The following is a 20,000-nucleotide window of genomic DNA, read 5'->3' as shown; positions in this document are numbered from 1 at the left end:
GTGTGTGGGAGGTGGTTTGCCATGCATCATGGGTTACAAAATATACCAAAAATATGTAGCTGAGAGAAAAAGACCACTTCAAGACGCCCCCAGTTTATTGAATTATTATTAATTTATTAATATTATCATTATTATTAGCTATTCAAAAACATAACAATTTAGGCTAAATTCAATCAAAACATAATCTTGCACAGACTGAGTCATTATTATGGTTGAATTATGGTTGATTATGGTGAATCTATATATATATATATATATATATATATATATATATATATATATATATATATATATATATATATATATATATATATAAAAAATATATATATATACATATATATATATATATATATATATATATATATATATATATATATATATATATATATATATATATATATATTATATATATAAACATACCATGAAGACATCAAACAAAAACTTTGTAAAGGGGTAAATAAAACCATTCTTGAAACAAATCGTTTAGCCTTATCACCATTATTATTTTTAAAGCTTCTACATAGGTGGCACATTTCTTTTTTTAAAGACAATCAATTGTGGAGCTGTTTTCAAAATTTTGCATTTATAAATGAAGAATTTAAGTAAAATAAATAAACAATTTGCAGTAATGTCATCATCTTTGCTGTCTAAATGTACTCTTAATTTCACATTGTCCCAACAAATAGAAGAAAACATTGATATTGTCTTATCCACTTATCCACATCAGACTAGAAAAGATTAAACAAATTATAATAAAGAAATTGATGTTCAACAGTTTCAATATCACTATTGTTTAAAACAATTTAAGTGCAGGTTACATTGTTTCATTATAACCAGCAGATGGCGGCAAAGAAAAGACATTCCCCTGTCTTAGAGCACAGCCCCTTCAGTTTTGAATGCTTTCCAAAATGGGAATTATTTCTCAATGGTCAGTACCAATACTGTCATTCTAAACACAACAACAATGCTGGCTGTGAGAAAGGAACAGTTTCATGAACATCTGGCAAACAGCCTTCTCCAGTCTGTTGCACATCAGACGAGAAGCGCCTCTATATTAAATCATGAAAGTTCTGTTTTTTAAATGTTTTTTATTTAAAAATGCATTTGTTCTTAAGGGCTCATAAAGACCAACAGTAATAATCCAGCTAACAACTATAAATATGTTTGTTATACATTTATTTCTCAACATTGATAACATCTCATTTTTTTAAATGTTTCTTTTTTCAGGATAAAATTAGTTGTAAGATTGTTTCAGCTCTTCTGAATTTTAGAGAAGTCACAAAACGATGGCAAGCCGTTTTAACATTTATTCATTCATTCATTTTCTTGTCGGCTTAGTCCATTTATTAATCCGGGGTTGCCACAGCGGAATGAACCGCCAATTTATCCAGCACGTTTTTACGCAGCGGATGCCCTTCCAGCCCCAACCCATCTCTTGGGAACATCCACACACACTCATACTTTACAGACAATTTAGTTTACCCAATTCACCTGTACCGCATGTCTTTGGACTGTGGGGGAAACCGGAGCACCCGGAGTAAACCCACGTGAACGCAGGGAGAACATGCAAACTCCACACAGAACCGCCAACTGAGCCGAGGTTCAAACCAGCGACCTTCTTGCTGTGAGGTGACAGCACAACCGAGCCACTGCCTCGCCGCTGTTTTAACATTTAATCTATAAAATTACTATTGATTTAAATTGTGACATATTATTCTATATATAATTATTTATGCAGTCAAGCCAAATATTATTCAGACTTGTATTATTATTGATACAGGGCACTGTAGTTAACTTATGTACAGTTGAGGTCAAAATTATTAGCCCCCCCCCCCCCCCCCCCATTATTTTTTCCCCAATTTCTGTCTAACAGGGAGCAGATTTATTTAACATTTCAAAACATAATAGTTTTAATAACTTATTTCTGATTACTGATTTCTTATATCTTTGCCATGATGACAGTAAATAATATTTCACTACATTTTTCAAGACACTTCTAAACAGCTTAAAGTGACATTTAAAGGTATAACTAGATTAATTAGGTTAACAGCAAGTTATTGTATAACGATGGTTTGCTCTGTGAACTATCAAAATTTTTTATAAATAATTACTAGCTAATAAATTAGTGGTGGTAAAGAACTTGTTTTTTAAAAGAAAAAAAGTTATGATATTAATCTTTTATTTATTTTTAGTAGGGCTTGGGCTTTAGATTAAATGTTGAAACGGCTTGCCATATTGACACTTCCTCATTCAAATACTGAACATGCTAGTTTATAAGCAAAACATATTTTTTCTATAAAGATTATGATTATTATTATTATTATTATCCTGTTTAAATTAAAAACTTCTGGTAAATGCAGTAAGGGTTCAGTGACCTTTGAACTACCTTTCTCATGTCAAAACAGACAGCAGATCATCTGAGAAATTATTTCATATGAATATTAACTGGGGTTTTATTATAGTAATTTTTTTTTTTTTTAACAGTTTTTATACAAATACGGTACTATTTCTACTTTATGAATAACAATTATTTGTGATAACCATGGTGAAAAATCTACAACAAAAACATGTTTTTAAATATTCTTTGTTTTTGTAGTAAACCACTTCTCATTGGAATGTATCATGAGATCGTCACGTTGCGCTGCTGCTTCCTGACTCTCAAAACGAAAGTTGACAGTTCACTTGCTACAATGGACAAGACGCACTTGTTGAGGTATGATCGAGAAAAAAAACAGCAAAATCACGAAGAAATGTCTGTTAGGACAAACGTAAATTAAACATTATTTAAGGTAGCGAGGAATTACTTATAAGACATATTTTAAAAAAGCAACAAACAAAAAAAATACTGAAAAATACGGTCGTTTGTTTTGGTCAGTGAGGGAAATAAGTGTCTCAGTTCTCGTTTTTTTTTCTGACGGTTTTGTTGTCAACTTTTATTTATCGCTGTACTTTTGTACATATTGAATAAAAACACGTGTTTGTGGCTTACAGTTCTCTCTCTCATACTCTTTCTCTCTCTCTCTGTGTGTGTGACAGTGACCAGGATGGCGCGTCAGGTCCAGGCAGATCTTATGGAACTTGTACAGGTAATCAATATTTATTTTTCCTAAAGTTGAACTCAAATATCTCTTTACACATATTTATTTCTCTAAAATTTAAAAGTGCACATTTACACAAGATACAATCCCAAAAAGGTTTATGTTAGATAATATCTAATATATATTCATAAATACTGTCAAAAATAGTTCACCCCTGTGTTTACATCAGCAAAAGTAACATGAGAGAAAAAAAAGTTTCCTGTTTCTGCTGTTTCCTCATTGCAGGAATAGCTTAGTCACAGCTGAAAAAACAAGAGTTCAAAGAGTGACAGATAGTATGATGAAATGTGTTTTTTATTATTTTTTTTGTACATTCACTAGATCCAAACATGGAGGCAAATGATGGGGCGACAGCTCCTCCTGCTGATATGATGCCTGTGGTTCCTGGATATGAGAATTTGGGACCTAATGGTGAGAAAAATTTCAGTAGTTTAAGCTGAATCTATGCATGATGTATTGATGTTGCTAATGAATATGATAGTGACTTTATGAGTGAATATGAGTGACTTTTTATTTCATCCTCAGTTATTCCGCCTTCACATTTTGGATCATCACAACCACAAGCCCCACCCCGAGCTCCAGAGAGACGCTTTGAGTAAGAAAATGAAATGATTCATGATTTCAGTTTTAATTATTTGAATAGTTCTACATGAAGTCTAAGCACCAAAACGTTTACTCGTTCTTTATTCTGTGTATGCAGTGGTGCAAAGTAACAAGCTACAAATACTCAAATTAAGTTTTTCCGAGAAATTGACATTTGCTAAGTAATTCTAAAAATATGTACTTTTATGTTCTCTAAGTATATTTTTAGTGCTGTATCGGTACTTTTACTCCACTATTTTGTTTTTTGGCAAAGTAATGGAACTTTTGCTTGAGGATGATTTTTTTACAACATCACAATAAAAGCAACCTTTTCGCATAATTTCATAGTTAGGATTTCCAAGCTTCTACATAAGTTTGTCTTGTGTTGTCTCTGGCTTTCTTTTATTTTTTTTAAATTCCACTTCATTTCCGAGCCATTGTTATAATATTAAAATCATTTATGATCAGTAAATTCTTTCACATAAAATAATAATAGCAAAAGGTATCTAAAAGTATGTAACCTATACACATATATATATATATATATATATATATATATATATATATATATATATATATATATACAGTATATATATATATATATATATATATATATATATATATATATATATATATATATATATATATATATATATATATATATATACAGTTGAAGAGTCAGAATTATTAGCCCCCTTTTGATTTTTATTTTCTTTTTTAAATATTTCCCAAATGATTTTCAACAGAGCAATGAAATTTTCACAGTATGTCTGATAATATATTTTTTTTCTAGAGAAAGTATTTGTTTTATTTCGGCTAGAATAAAATCAGTTATTAATTTTTTAAAAACCATTTTTGGGACAAAATTATTAGCCCCTTTAAGCAATTTTTTTCCGATAATCTACAGAACAAACCATCGTTACAATAAAATAACTTGACTAATTACCCTAACCTGCCTAGTTCACCTTATTAACCTAGTTAAGTCTTTTTAATGTCACTTTAAGCTGTATAGAAGTGTCTTGAAATATATCTAGTAAAATATTATTTACTGTCATCATGGAAAAGATAAAATAAATCAGTTATTAGAAATAAGTTTTTAAAACTATTATGCTTAGAAATGTGCTTAAACAAGCTTCCCAGAACAGAACAGAAATTGGGGCAAAAAAAATAAAGGAGCGCTAATAATTCAGGGGGGCTAATAATTCTGACTTCAACTGTATATATATATATATATATATATATATATATATATATATATATATATATATTAGATGTGGGACATTAACCAATTTTAAGATGTACCGCGGTTTGAAAAAGTCAAGGTTTTAAAACTGGCAAAATTTTCTGCTATACCCTTCCTAAGGTATGTGTAAGATTTTTTTTAGGACAACAGTATCTCTAGCAGAAAAGATCTCCAAAGATCCCGTTTTAAATTGTAAAGAAATGTGTGTTTTTGAAACAAATGAAGACAGCAAAATGATTAATTCAATGATTTATTTGAATTATTTAGCCTGACATCCCAGCAGGCAAACAACATCATAAGACGTTTTAGTATTAGGTTATATGTAGGTCTTGATGTCAGGTGACCAAAATTCAATGTCTAGTCTAAGAACAATATTAATTTGGCGTCCAATAACGATGTTGATCTTAGGTTGTGTTGGAAAGTAACCAAAATCCAACGTCAGGCCAACATCTTAAACCAACGTCGTATTGACGTCAATTACTGACATTTATTTGTCAGGTATGTCAAACAAAATCCAACGTCTGACAGATATTATAGTGGTAACATCAAAATTACATCAAACTGTAACATCATTAGATGTTAATACTTGGTTGATTTTAGGTTTTTACGCTGAGTTCTGATGTCAACCCAATTTTAAATTTCAAACAAAATGCAACGTCCCCATGTTGTCGGGATACAGCGTAAATCTGATGTCATGTTGATATCCTGTGCCAGCAGGGTCCGTGTATCATCCGTTCATTTGATTATTCCTTTTATTACGGAAAACGAAACAGCAGAAAAACGATGAATATTTCGTTTTTCTGTTTATTCTGTAGGCAGAAAAAACGGAAACTCATCTGTTATTCTGCTTATTAACTTAAAACGAAATATTAAAACAAACACAAAACCAAAACGAAATAATGAGTCAAAATATGGTCCGTGTACGGTCCGTGTACGTTTTGTTCATTTGTTTTCCATTTTCAAACGGAATAAAGGAAATTGAGAAAACGGCCGTTTTTCCGTTTTTCTTTTGCTCACGAGAAAACGAAAAAACGAGATTTTGGCTGGATTTTCGTTTTTTGGTTTAGGGTAGGAAAACGGATAAACGACTTTAAAATTCATTTTACACATGTAGGCGGTGCTGAAACGCCCACTTTCCTCTAATTGGTTAACCAAATCTGCGCTCGTGACGTCACCCTCAAAATAAAAGCCTTACACGCAGGCTTTTAATTATTATTATTTAATTATATATATAAACAAAGTTTACATATTCTATCATTTGAACCACACACAGTTAGCAGGCTTACATTCATTACGTATGTATAAATTAAATAAAAACGTAAATCAGCAGTATTCTTAGACATTTGTCATTAAAATAAGGTCATAGTTCACTGCCAAGCTTCTTGCTGCTGTGCACCTGATGCTGAGCAAAGAAAGCCATTTCCGAGCAGCACCTGGTTTACATGATTGTTTCAGAGCTATTGTAGGCCTAAATAATAGCCTACTCTGTATAAAATAATAATTTATTATTATTATTATTATTATTATTATTATTATTATTATTATTATTATTATTATTATTAGGCCTATTATTATTAGTATTGTTATTATTATTATTTACTTAGTTATTTAATGGTTGTAAGAACACATTGGACCTATAATAAATGGTACCATTTGTTTCTATTGGATTTTCTCCTATTTTAATTTAATATATGCCTTTAGCCTATTTTAAATATTTATTTGATAATTAATACTTTTTTATTGCAACGTCAAAGTAGGCCTGTCTTATTATTATTATTTTTTGTTATTATTTTGTCGTTGTTGTTGTTATTATTATTGTAGCAGGGACATAGCCACAGGTGTGGCAGAGTGTGCTGGTGTCACCCAAAGTGGCATCTTGCACCTGAAAATAGATGCCTTCGCGCTCAAGCGCGCGCAAAAAACTTGCACAGGCAAAAGTAATGATGAATGTGTTGAAGGAAAAAAAAAACATTCTAATTATTTGTTAATAAAATAGTGCAACATTATTCTCAGTCAGTGTAGGCTGAAAAAATTAAGATCGTCAGCATTTCAAGGGTGGTTTTATTTTTAGTTCATTGCTGTGACGCGCTATATTTCACTAAGGCTGCATGAGACTGCGCATCTTGCTTATTTTCTCTATTTTACATACAGAACATATCATACAGTCCAGGTTCTACCGTTCTAGTGAGTGTGGGGCATTGCTTTACAGTGGTAAAGTGGATTATTTCTTGGCAAATTCATAATGATTCACTTTGTTTAGTAATAAATTTCATAGTTATAAAATAACTACATTTCAAGAATATGTTAACACTTTCAACTATTTAGGATTATTTATTGCATCAAAAGTAATTTCAAAGTAACATTAAATGTACGTATAAACTGCTTAATTTGTGTGTGTAAACACCTAAGATGCAAAAAGCTTATTTAGACCAGAATAGGCCTACTAAATGCAACGGTCAATGTATGTAAACTTATGACCTAAAATGTCTTAAATGACTAAATTTAAGTCTTTTTAAGTTTTTAAATAATTTAAGTTTAACATAAATGATTTAAACTTTAAACTTCAAATTAACAGAGGATGTCAAATAAATTGTTTATTAAATGGAGGTCAGGTGTCTATCTTAATTATAATTATTAAATATTATGACACTATAATTCAGTGGTGTATTGGAGAGTACGCACCTTTTAATTAATTAATTTTAAATAAGTGGTTTATCCTAAATAAAATGCAATGGGATCGGTGTGCAATGAATAGTTTGAAAACCCCTGGTTCAGACTAGACGAGCTAGCTGTCTGTGCGCTGCGCTAATAACTTGGCATTTGCTCTTTTCGGTGCTGCCAGATGCATTTATAATGCATAAAAAATAAAAAAGGTAATTCGGTAAAGCGCGCGATGCGCGCAGAAATAAGCGCACTATATGCATATGTCGAATTAAGTTATCTTTTTCTTTAATCAAGACTTTTCCATTCGAGGAATTACAGTTATTAATAGCTTAGTCCTTATAAACGATCAGTTTATAAAATACACAATTTACGGATCAAGCCTAATGAAGAATAAGAAGAATATGCAACGCATTATGATCCTTGAATGATCAGAGCGCATTTATATAAACTATATATTTTATATAATCCATAAATATTAAAAAACATTATACATTTAAAGTAATGGAACATTATATGTTATAAAATCTAAACTATTATTTAGGCTACAGGCTGTTCAGCGCGTGCGTCAAAGAAAAGACATGACACAATCTCTATAAAAACTAGTTGTTTATTTACAATATCTAAAGGGATATAAAACATCTAACATGCATTTCCATTCTCAGCGAGTTTCTGTGTTCTGCATCCTTCACAGACCGAGGTCTCATTCCGAGGTAATCTGTAAATATTCTCATTTGGTTCTGGCACATTCTTGATTAAAGGTGAAACTGACCGGCGCAACGGATGATTTGTCATCTAGAGTGACTACAGTTATAATACAGGTTATGGAACTATTTCACTTTAATTTCATATTATTATTTTATTAAACAAACAAACCAGTTTTTGTTTTGGCTCTGCATGCAGCGTATTGGATCTTTGAAGCATTGCACTTCAAATGTTATTCCTTCTTTTTATTTTTATTGTATTTTTAATATTTTTAATTATACAACACAAAATTGGTTCTAAACAGATACATTTTCCTATAGGCTATGATGAAGTGTACATTTTTGTTCACACAGGTCCTATACAAAACTGTGTGGATGGATGATTTGTTTCTCCGTGAAAATCACTCATTTAATAAGCAAAACAGGCCAAAATGTTGTTTAGCTTGCGTCAAACTGGATGGACAATTTACAAACATATTGAATACAAAGGCTGGTTATTTTATGCAATGAGGGACCTATTACAAATTAAAGAAAATTATTTGCATATTAAAACGAAAATATATAATACAACAACAGATCCTACCTCAGAAATGACTTTAGATAATGTAAATAAGCATCAAGTTTTTTTTTGAGATTGTGTGTCTAATTCAGTGTAGTGCGTTCGTGTGGGTTTCCTCCGGGTGCTCCGGTTTTCCCCACAGTAAAAAGACATGCGGTATACAGGTGAATTGGGTAGGCTAAATTGTCCATACTGTATAAGTGTGTGTGTATGTGTGGATGTTTCCCAGAGATGGGTTGTGGCTGGAAGGGCATCCGCTGCATAAAAACTTGCTAAATAAGTTGGCGGTTCATTCCGCTGTGGCGACCCCAGATTAATAAAGGGACCAAGCCGACAAGAAAATGAATGAATAATGTGCAATACTAATTTAAAATACGTATCACTAACCTTATATGTGAAATAGCAGGGCCCGCTGTAGCACTTTCTCAAGAAGAGCAAATGTCAAATTATTAGCGCAACGCACATGTAGCGAGCTCATCTGTTTGTCGGAACTACTAGACACAATTTTTTTATCAACTATAATGTGTTTAATTGGTTAATTTGAAATTTATTTCATTATTCCAGCAATAATTGTTGAGTGAAAGAATGCGCTAGAAATATGCATTGCGGCTCCCTTTATTGTACAGGCTTATTGCACTTAAACTTTTTTAGGTTCGGCTCTCGAATTAGTAAGGTTATGAGTAAATGTTATTTAAAATATTTAAAGCCTGCCATCTAGCCTACAATAACAGCAAATTTAATAATGAAAAAAAATAATAAGACAGGCCTACTTTGGCGTTGCAATAAAATAGTATTAATTATGAAATAAATAATTACAATATATAATTAAAATAGGAAGAAATAAATGAAAACAAATGGTACCCTTTGTTTTTATAGCAGGGCCCAAAGTGTTCTTATTCTGGTTCTGGTAACAACTATTAAAAAGAAAAAAAACACACCAAACAATAAAAACACTAGTAACTGATAATAATAATAATAATAATTATTATTATTATTATTATTATTATTATTATTATAAAGCCCTTGCTCTGAAACAATCATGTAAACCAGGTGCTGCTCGGAAATGGCTATCTTTGCTCAGCATCAGGTGCACAGCAGCAAGAAGTTTGGCAGTGAACTATGACCTTATTTTAATGACAAATGTCTAAAAATACTGCTGATTTACGTTTTTATTTAATTTATACATACGTAATGAATGTAAGCCTGCTAACTGTGTGTGGTTCAAATGATAGAATATGTAAACTTTGTTTATATATATAATTAAATAATAATAATTAAAAGCCTGCGTGTAAGGCTTTTATTTTGAGGGTGACGTCACGAGCGCAGATTTGGTTAACCAATTAGAGGAAAGTGGGCGTTTCAGCACCGCCTACATGTGTAAAATGAATTTTAAAGTCGTTTATCCGTTTTCCTACCCTAAACCAAAAAACGAAAATCCAGCCAAAATCTCGTTTTTTCGTTTTCTCGTGAGCAAAAGAAAAACGGAAAAACGGCCGTTTTCTCAATTTCCTTTATTCCGTTTGAAAATGGAAAACAAATGAACAAAACGTACACGGACCGTACACGGACCATATTTTGACTCATTATTTCGTTTTGGTTTTGTGTTTGTTTTAATATTTCGTTTTAAGTTAATAAGCAGAATAACAGATGAGTTTCCGTTTTTTCTGCCTACAGAATAAACAGAAAAACGAAATATTCATCGTTTTTCTGATGTTTCGTTTTCCGTAATAAAAGGAATAATCAAATGAACGGATGATACACGGACCCTGCTGGGATGTTTGCTGTTCCAAAACATTTGAAATGTTTCTCAAAACTAAATATGTTGTGTTCAAAGAGGGAAAAAGTTTCAGTTATTTACCCAGACATTTAAAAAAAAATATATATATTTTGGTATATAAGAGTTATTGTGACTATCTCACAGTTCTGACATTTCTTCTTATATAAACAAGTATCATAAAAAGTATCACAACTTTATTTAAATTTACATTCAGATTTTTTCAGGAAATTACAAGTTTGTATGTCAAAGCTTTAAGTAAAAATTTCAGAATTGTTAGATGAAAACTTACAACTGAGAAATAAGAGACAAGTGCATGATAAAAACTAATTGGCAGGACTGCAAGAATAATGTCAGAATAGCAAGACTTCCAATAACCGCAATATTAAAACTCAGAATTGCAAGAAAAAGTCAGAATTGTATCTATCTATCTATCTATCTATCTATCTATCTATCTATCTATCTATCTATCTATCTATCTATCTATCTATCTATCTATCTATCTATCTATCTATCTATCTATCTATCTATCTATCTATCTATCTATCTATCTATCTATCTATCATCTATCTATCTATCTATCTATCTATCTATCTATCTATCTATCTATCATGGCGTGCAGTTTCATTCATAAGTTCATAATTAATGTTCTGGACAATATTGATCTGGTCACATGTGAACTTCACTTTAATCGTGTCCCCTCAGCATTCCTGCGATCAGTGAAGAACTTGCACAGGAGGCCTTTACTGAATATGTGTCCAGCAAATGCTGTTACAGCTCCAAACCAGTCAAAGAGATGGTGTTCACAGACCTGCAGTCCCTCAACACATATAGGGTCAGCGTCAACACCTACAAACATCTCACCTGACTATATAATGATGCCATTAACTTACAAATGTATATGTCCTTACAGTACCGACTGGAGACTTTTACAGAGTCCAGAACAACAGAATGGGACAGTGAACCCTACAACGGTGAGTACAATGAGTTTTTTTTTTTCATGTTTAATGTCTGATTCTCCCATTCCAATGCAATTCCAATTTATTAAGTCAGATAAGAAAATAGTTGTTTAACACATTCAATATATCAGACAGGCAGCAGAATAGTGGTACTGTAGAATCCTGGTGGCATATAATAAAGTCTACCTCCAGGTTTGACCATGAATGCTGGAGGCTTCTCAGATGTCGGGGCATTCTTGGATGAACCAGTTAACTTTTATTAGTAAAAGGGGTTGAATGGTGGCTCCTGGACGGTCAGTATCCAAGGATGTATTTGCTGATCTGACACGTGGAGTGGGTTGAGTTTGGGAACATTAATTCAATTGGAAGCGTATCCTGGTGGAGCTGGCACAGAGGCATTGACAGAGGTCATTTCAAGGGTTTTGAGAGATTCGTTGGTACAGTCAAGAGCACGGAGAGGAAAATTTGAAAGTAATGGGATGTCTGACACCCTCCAATCAATACTTTGATTCTGTAGGGCCTGCAGTTTCACATTGCTGCTGACGTTTGTTTTTTCATTGGTTGATATTTTATAGAAATAGAGCAAATGGATGGAAACTACAATTTAGAGTCTGTGCTGATTGAATGATGGTGGTGATGATTAGACTGAAGGTGAAGGTAGGAAGTGATGGTGGAGCCTTCTGAAGGTGCATTGCCAGAAGGTGCGTTCAAGTAATGTCAGACAAATCATATTTATGAGTTGGATGCACCTGAATGTTAAAAGTGGAAAGTGTAAAACTCAAAATTCTGTTTAACCTCAGAGTTTCAAAGTTGAGGAGAAACATGGCGGAATAACTGATCTATTATACAGAATTATATATACTATTGTATATCTTATTATACACCACCTAACAAAAGTCTTTTCGCCTATCGAAGTTTTAGGAACAACGTATAAATAAATTAATTGTAGTTGATCATTTGGTATCGGAAGTGGCTTATATGAGCGCCAATTTTATTTTTTTTTTAATAAAAAGTTTATTTTAATAAAATAACATATGATCATGCCTTGTTTTTTAATTATTTAATTAGTACAGTAAGGTCTGACTTTGCTTAGACAAAAGTGTGACAAAAGTTCTTGCAGCACTCCCAAAGTTCATCAACATTCTTTGGATTCATCTTCAATGCCTCCTCTTTCATCTTACCCCAGACATGCTCAATAATGTTCATGTCTGGTGACTGGGCTGGTCAATCCTGGAGCACCTTGACCTTCTTTGCTTTTAGGAACTTTGATGTGGAGACTGAAGTATGAGAAGGAGCGCTATCCTGCTGAAGAATTTGCTCTCTCTTGTGGGTTGTAATGTAATGGGCAGCACAAATGTCTTGATACCTCAGGCTGTTGATGTTGCCATTGACTCTGCAGATCTATTGCACGCCCCCATACTGAATGTAACCCCAAACCAAGATTTTCCATCGTTAAATGACTGATTTCAGTAAGAATCTTGGGTCCATGTGGGTTCCAATAGCTCTTTTGCAGTATTCGTGATGATTGGGATGCAGTTCAACCTACCTTCTGCCACTTTTCCATATGATCAACTAGAAGTCAAGTTATTATTTGTTGCTCTTACAACTGGGATCGATGACAATACTTTTGTCAGTTAGTGCATATAGTCAGTAGGTAAAATTCATAGAGGCAAAGTCGACCCTTCGGTTGGTGACAAAACACAACTAATGCAAATTGTTTACAAACCCTGCTGTATTTTTTGTAATTTGACAAAAGTAATGTTATCTCGTCTAGTCGAAAGTGACTTGAACATACCTGATGTCAACTCGTAAGTAGGAACTTGCCTGAAGGACTTAAATGCATCATGATACTTGAAGTCTACATTTGGGGAAGGATGGGTGCTCATTACATTTACATCTTGCTACGCATTCCATTACCGGGTTAATACTTGTATTGTGTGGTAACTATTGCATAAAATAAATAAGGCACTGGAGGTGTGCTGTATTGTGAATACACAGGAATACAGCACATATTCTTGTACTGTTTTACATAAATTCACTCTTCATTTATCAGGTCAGGTGGTGGATGGATTTGGAGTGGCTCCTGAACCATGGAGCATCCCAGTACCCGTGCCGTCCCTCTTCAAAAACTGCAAAAAATCAGTCCGCGTTCCTCATACATCAACTGTCAAAGTAAAACTTCTGCAGTCTTGCATTCAACACAATCACTAAAAGAGTTTTTTTAGTCATTTTATTGTGTATTTTAAAAATAGGGTTGTCACTCGTGCCTGAATCTCGGCAGATCTGCTTGCAGAAAGTGTGTAAACTCAGGCAGGGTAAGTATGATGATCATATTATTTTTAAATATTTACTTCTGTATTTGTTTTCTAATTTTCATTATCACATGTTTCAGACTCGCTGTGGACACTGCTGTGGCACAGGATGGATATCCTCTTCTGAACGCCGGCGCTGTGGTTTATGTAGTGGCTCTGGCATGGTTAGGTACAGTTAATTTGATTTATTTTTACATTTCTTTAACGCAGTTTAATCATTTACTTGATCTTTGCTATCGTTACTTTAATTACAGCGTTTTTTCTAACTGCATTCTAATAAACTTCATCATATAGTAATTGCTTTTAGACCAGCAACAGCAACACTGTAAAAAAGCAGGGTTCCACACAACTGGGACATGTAATCCCAACACAAATCGATAAAGTTAACTTAAATTTGTTTCTAGGTGTCATTCCTGTGGAGGAGTTGGTTCAATCACTTGCAAAACTTGCAAAGGTCACGGAAAGCTTCTCTGCTTCATTAAACTGATAGTTACGTGGTAAGAAACACAATGTGAAGTCCTCTGTGTTCAGATGAGCTAATATCCATTTTATTTAATTCTTTTCCCCCACACATTTTGTTTTCTCAGGAAAAACAACATTCACGTGTCTGTCATTGACAAGGGTTCAGGGTTCCCACTTAAGCTTCTCAATCAAATCACTGGAGAGAAACTGCTAACTGATATGGCTCCAATGGTGAGGAAATGCATCATGGTTCACAATGTCTGTGTAATTTAAACTAATAACAATTTAACTAATTTGAATAATAATAATTTAAACTAAAACTTTTAACTATGATGCAACTTGCAGAACTCTAAAACATCCTCCCCAGACAAACCAAGGCTGTTAACTGATACTAATGTCACACTTATAGCTGCTGTTAATGTCAGTTCTGATGGTCAGAGGATTGTTTGAGTGAATGTTTGAGAAAATAGTTTGAATGCAGTGATTTTATGACCAGACAAATTCAAAACCAATTGCACGATTTTATGTGGCAAAACATGGACCAAGGAAAAGACATCTCTTGAACATTTTTGACATGTTTAAAAATTATTGGGAGCACGTGCACTGCAAAAAATGCTTTTTTTACTTAGAGTTTTTGTCTTGTTTCTAATCTAAATATCTAAAAATCCAGAAGCATTTTTTAGACAAGCAAACAATATAGTTTTGTTTTCAGAAATAATATGCCAAAATTAAGTGAGTTTTTCCTTAAAATAAGACAAATAATTCGCCATCGAAGTAAGCAAAATAATCCTGTTTTTTGAAGATTATTTAACTTACCGCTTTAACAGATTATTTGCTTGTTTTGGGAAAATATTGACATATTATTTTAATATTTTTGCTTGTCTAAAATGCTATTTGTATTAAGAATGTTTAGATTTTTGGACTAGAAACAAAACAAAAAATCTAAGTAAGAAAAGCAATATAAGTTGCTTGGTTCGGCTCATAAATTCCTCTCACACTGTATAAACCATGACCATACAAGCATCAGTGATTTCTGCTGAACTTACCAACGGAACTTACCAACCCCAATAGAAAATAAACACATACAAGCTGGTACAAAAAAATGTGCGCAAACCTTTATGATGTGTTTTTTTTTATCAATATGATCACAAATATTACAAATATTTTTTATCCAGTTTTAAACATTTACACAGGTAGTCAAATACTCAGTATCGGTCGAATATTCAATAATTTCATTAAATATTCAGTATCAGTCGAATACTCAGTACCAATCGAATACTCAGTATTGGCCGATACTCATTAATCCAAACAAATTCTCAGCATCGTTAAATATTCAGTAATCTGATTGGATACTCAGTAATTGTATCTAATACTCAGTATCAGTCAAATAATCAGTAATCAGATTGGATAGTTAGTATTGGTTAAATACTAAGTAAGTGGATCCTCATTGGATACTCAATTGGATACCTTGGTTGAATGCTCACTAATAAGATCAAATACTCAGTATAGGTTAAATACTCAGTAATCAGATCGAGTACTCAGTATTAGTTGAATACTCAGTAATAAGATTGAATACTCAGTAATCGGATCAAACACTTAGTATCAGTCAAATGCACAATATTGGTTAAATAGTATTGGTAAAATACTCCGTATCAGTTGATACTCAGTAATCAGATCAAATACTTAATATCGTCAAGTACACAATATTGGTTGAATACTCAGTGTCAGTCGATACTCAGTAATTGGATCAAATACTCAGGACAGGTCAAATACACAATATTGGTCGAATACTTAGTATTAGTTGATTACTTAGTAGCGGTTGATACTCAGTAATCAGATCAAATACACAATATTAGTTGAATACTTAGTATTGGTCAAATACTCAGTAATCTAATGAATACTCAGTATTGGTCTAATACTCAGTAATCGGATCAAATACTCAGTATTGGTCAAATACACAATATTGGTCGAATACTCAGTATCGTTTGATACTCAGTAATTGGATAAAATATTCAGTATCAGTCAAATACACATAATGGTTCGAATAGTACCAGTCAATACTCAGTAATCAGATCAAATACTCAGTATCGTTCAAATACAAAATATAGGTCAAATACTCAGTATCAGACGAGTACTTAGTACCATTCAATACTCAGTAATCAGATCAAATACTCAGTATCGGTCCAATACACAATATTGGTCAAATACTCCGTATCAGACGAGTACTTAGTATCGCTCAATACTCAGTAATCAGATCAAATACTAAGTATCGGTCAAATACACAATATTGGTCGAATACTCAGTATCAGTTGATACTCAGTATTTGGATCAAATACTCAATATCGGTCAAATACACAGTATTGGTCGAATACTCAGTAATCAGATCAAATACTCAGTATCAATCAAATACACAATATTGGTCGAATACTCATTATTTATTGAGTACTCAGTAATCAGATCAAATACTCAGTATCAAATACACAATATTGGTCGAATACTCATTATTTATCGAATACTCAGTAATAAGATCAAATACTCAGTATCGGTCAAATACACAGTATTGGTCGAATACTCAGTAATCAGATTAAATACTCAGTATCAATCAAATACACTATATTGGTTGAATACTCAGTATCGGTTAACTACTTAGTAATTTTATTGAATACTCATTATTAGTCGAATACTCAGTATCTGTTGAACACTTAATATCAATCAAATGCTTAGTATCTTAGTTTAATACACAGTAATTGTATTGAACGCTCAGTAAATGGATCGAATACTCAGTAATCGGATTGAATACTAAGTTTCAGTCAAATACTTATTATTCAGATCGAATACTCTGTAATCAGAGTGCTTTAAGTGCAAATGCTCATGTCGTCAAATGCATTTAAACAATCACAAAAGATCACTCACTCTCCATTTACTGATAAAACATGTAACTCTTAAAAGATATATGTTGTGAGAAAGCACTCACAAGAGATTTGTTCTTTGGTTTATTGAGCGAAACACACAGATTATGATTGAGTTTGTGATCATGGACGCAAGGAATGGCTAGAATAAACAATCCTTACCAATGTTTGTGTGTGAGTGCAACCTTTATAGTACTCCTGATTGGAAATGTATTGTTTGATAATGGGTTCCTATGCTATTTTTTGAGGTGGAGTGCTCTCTAGAAGAGCTCAGTGGCACTCCATCTGTTGATTATGACCAAGCGGCAACCTCTCGCTCTCCCTCAGGAAGCCAATACGGAAGTAATTAAAACTGCAATTCATCCAAAATTCCGCTAGTCCTGGCCGCTCCTGGCTCCAAAACAGAGCAAATTTCAATTGAGCCCACTGTTAGAATGGCCAACTTTACAGCAGAAAAAAAGGTGTTTACAGCCTGGTACAAAAAACGATTTTGGTTAATACAGGTAATATTACCCTTCATGACAACAGTGAGGGGGGTGAATTTTTTTATAACTCATCCGTTTCCTTTATATTAAGTTATATTAAGTTTGCATAATTAAGGGTGTGGCCACTTGAGTGACAGTTAGGTCTTGCTGGTCGCCGTCACGTCACCTCAGCTGAATCCTGCAGATTAGCCACTGAACTCGGCATATTTATCCTATTTCTGTGTTGTTTTATGTGGCTTTACACAGTCAACTGCCTTTTGGACTTGTTTCCTACAATTATTAGATGGCATGGCAGGCTGAGTGCACTTAATTGTGCTCACAAACCATTCACGTGGCCTCCGTTTCCCATGTGAGTAAAGTTATATACTTATATACCATCTCTATAAATGTATTTGTTTTATTTAAGATCATTTATCGTTTATATTTAGAGCTGTAATGCACTCCAGAATCTGTCAGATTGATGAGCTGTAGGCTCTAGAACAGTCATCTGAAGCGTTGTCATACAGTGTTATGCTGGATTTCATCAATAGTCTTACATTAACTAACACAGACTATATCTGAAGTGTTTGGAAGTAATTTGCGGTTTCCTCCAGTTGAAAAACGGCATAAGAACAATGTTTAGTGGCTCAATGTATTACAGCAGTGTTTTTAAAAGTCTAAACACTTTATTTATATAGTGTACAACCAAGCACAAGTGGTCAGAATACAAACGAGTCACAGGTGATAAAGTATTAAGCGTTCTCCCAAAGTAAAGTGTGTCTGAACCAGGTCTAAGGTAAATGCCAGCAGGTGTCTGTAGCTCCGCTCACTCTCTGCCTCTTTGCCCTTGTTTGGTATCCCGCCGTGGGTGTAATGACGTGCGAACAAAATGGCGACGGTTGGCCGTGCCTACTTGTGGCTTCTTTTGCGCTCTGTAGAAACCTATGGGTGACGTCACGGATACTACGTCCATATATTTTACAGTCTATGATTATGACACATACCTGGCAGTTTATCTGGCTGTTTTGCTAAACTTTCTATCCATTTTTGCAGGTTTATCCGGTTGTTAGTTTTCCAGACCACTCTGTGAATGCAGCGTCTGAAAGTGCTGTGAGGGAACATCAGGCTCAGTTCTGCACCACTTGTCGCATTCTCCAACAGGTTGTGTATAAATCATCCGTCAATTCCAAAATTCCTTCTGATGACACTGTTTACAAGTGCTGAGGAAAACCTTGGTGCTGAAATTCAGATAGGATGATGGGTGTTTGGTTTCTGACATTCGCTGTAATTAGTCAACCATTAACAGACTGCGCTATCTGACCAATCGGAGCAGAGGAGGCTCTTGAGGCGGGAGGAATTTAGATAGACCTTAACGTAACATGCGTTATGTGCAAAATCGCCTAATACTTGAGTATGTACTATATTTGAATTTAAATTTACTACAAGACCGTTAGAAAAGTATGTTCTATATAGGATGACTGAGAGTAGTATTAACAGAATTTGGCTTAGACATACGGAATTCGTAGAATAGACATACTATATAAGTCATTATCACATGACCTACCCATGTCAGTTGCGTCGCTTTACTCCCATGGATGAATTCTCTCCCTTGGCATCATGGGATAGTGTAGCATCCAACAGATACTCACTTTATAATCTCGCCAGAAGTAGTAGGTCATGCAGGTACTTCTCGCATACTTTTTTAAAATGCTATGAATTTGCACATACTACTCAGCCTGTACAATATTTTAAGCTTACTATATAGAATGCAATTTTTAACACAGTCACTGCCTCAGACTCTATGAGAAACTGTGGGGATGCTGCAGTTATTAAGGAAGACTTGACAAAGACTTGTCCTTTTTTATTTTTCAGAGGCAGACCATTGAGCTGATTCCCATCACGCAAGTTTATTACGCCTGGAAGGAGAAAACACACACTTTTTACCTTTATGGAACCGAGCACAAAGTTTACGCCAAGGATTACCCTGCCACATGCTGCTGCTGTTCAATCCTTTAAAGATTCAGTAAACCGTCATCTGTAAAATTAGATACTTTAAATTCAATCAGGATTGAATTATCAGTGTCAATTCACACCGTATTATGCAGAACAAAAGCAATCGGGACTTAAATCAAGCAAATATTACTGCAATTAGGTTGTATAAGGGTGATTTAAGTTTTTTTTTTTTTTTATATAATGCTAGATATAAACTGACTAATTTGTGATTATATAAACTGACTAAAATATGCATTCAACTTATAAAAAACTGAATATAA

At 33.4% G+C, this 20,000-nt stretch overlaps 1 protein-coding gene across 5 annotated transcripts in view; it reads left to right on the top strand.

The window, feature by feature from the left end:
• ssuh2.4 (ssu-2 homolog, tandem duplicate 4) overlaps nt 1–20,000 on the top strand; it is a 33,440-nt gene that overhangs the window by 13,313 nt on the left and 127 nt on the right. For 3 of the 5 annotated variants that reach the window (XM_087302110.1, XM_087302109.1, XM_087302108.1), the window contains 13 exons: nt 2,597–2,713; nt 3,037–3,086; nt 3,420–3,509; nt 3,624–3,693; nt 11,327–11,456; nt 11,535–11,595; nt 13,634–13,752; nt 13,833–13,895; nt 13,973–14,061; nt 14,297–14,389; nt 14,480–14,585; nt 18,781–18,888; nt 19,600–20,000. The exon at nt 19,600–20,000 is cut by the window's right edge and continues 127 nt beyond it. In XM_087302110.1, the coding sequence (XP_087158236.1) occupies nt 2,616–2,713; nt 3,037–3,086; nt 3,420–3,509; nt 3,624–3,693; nt 11,327–11,456; nt 11,535–11,595; nt 13,634–13,752; nt 13,833–13,895; nt 13,973–14,061; nt 14,297–14,389; nt 14,480–14,585; nt 18,781–18,888; nt 19,600–19,743 (1,221 nt within the window). In that variant the 5' untranslated portion in view covers nt 2,597–2,615 and the 3' untranslated portion in view covers nt 19,744–20,000. 5 annotated transcript variants of the gene reach the window in all.

This window comes from Danio rerio, chromosome 22 (assembly GCF_052040795.2).
Source record: "Danio rerio strain M-AB ecotype USA chromosome 22, GRCz13ab, whole genome shotgun sequence".
NCBI lineage: Eukaryota > Metazoa > Chordata > Actinopteri > Cypriniformes > Danionidae > Danio > Danio rerio.
This window is presented reverse-complemented; position numbering and strand designations above follow the sequence as displayed.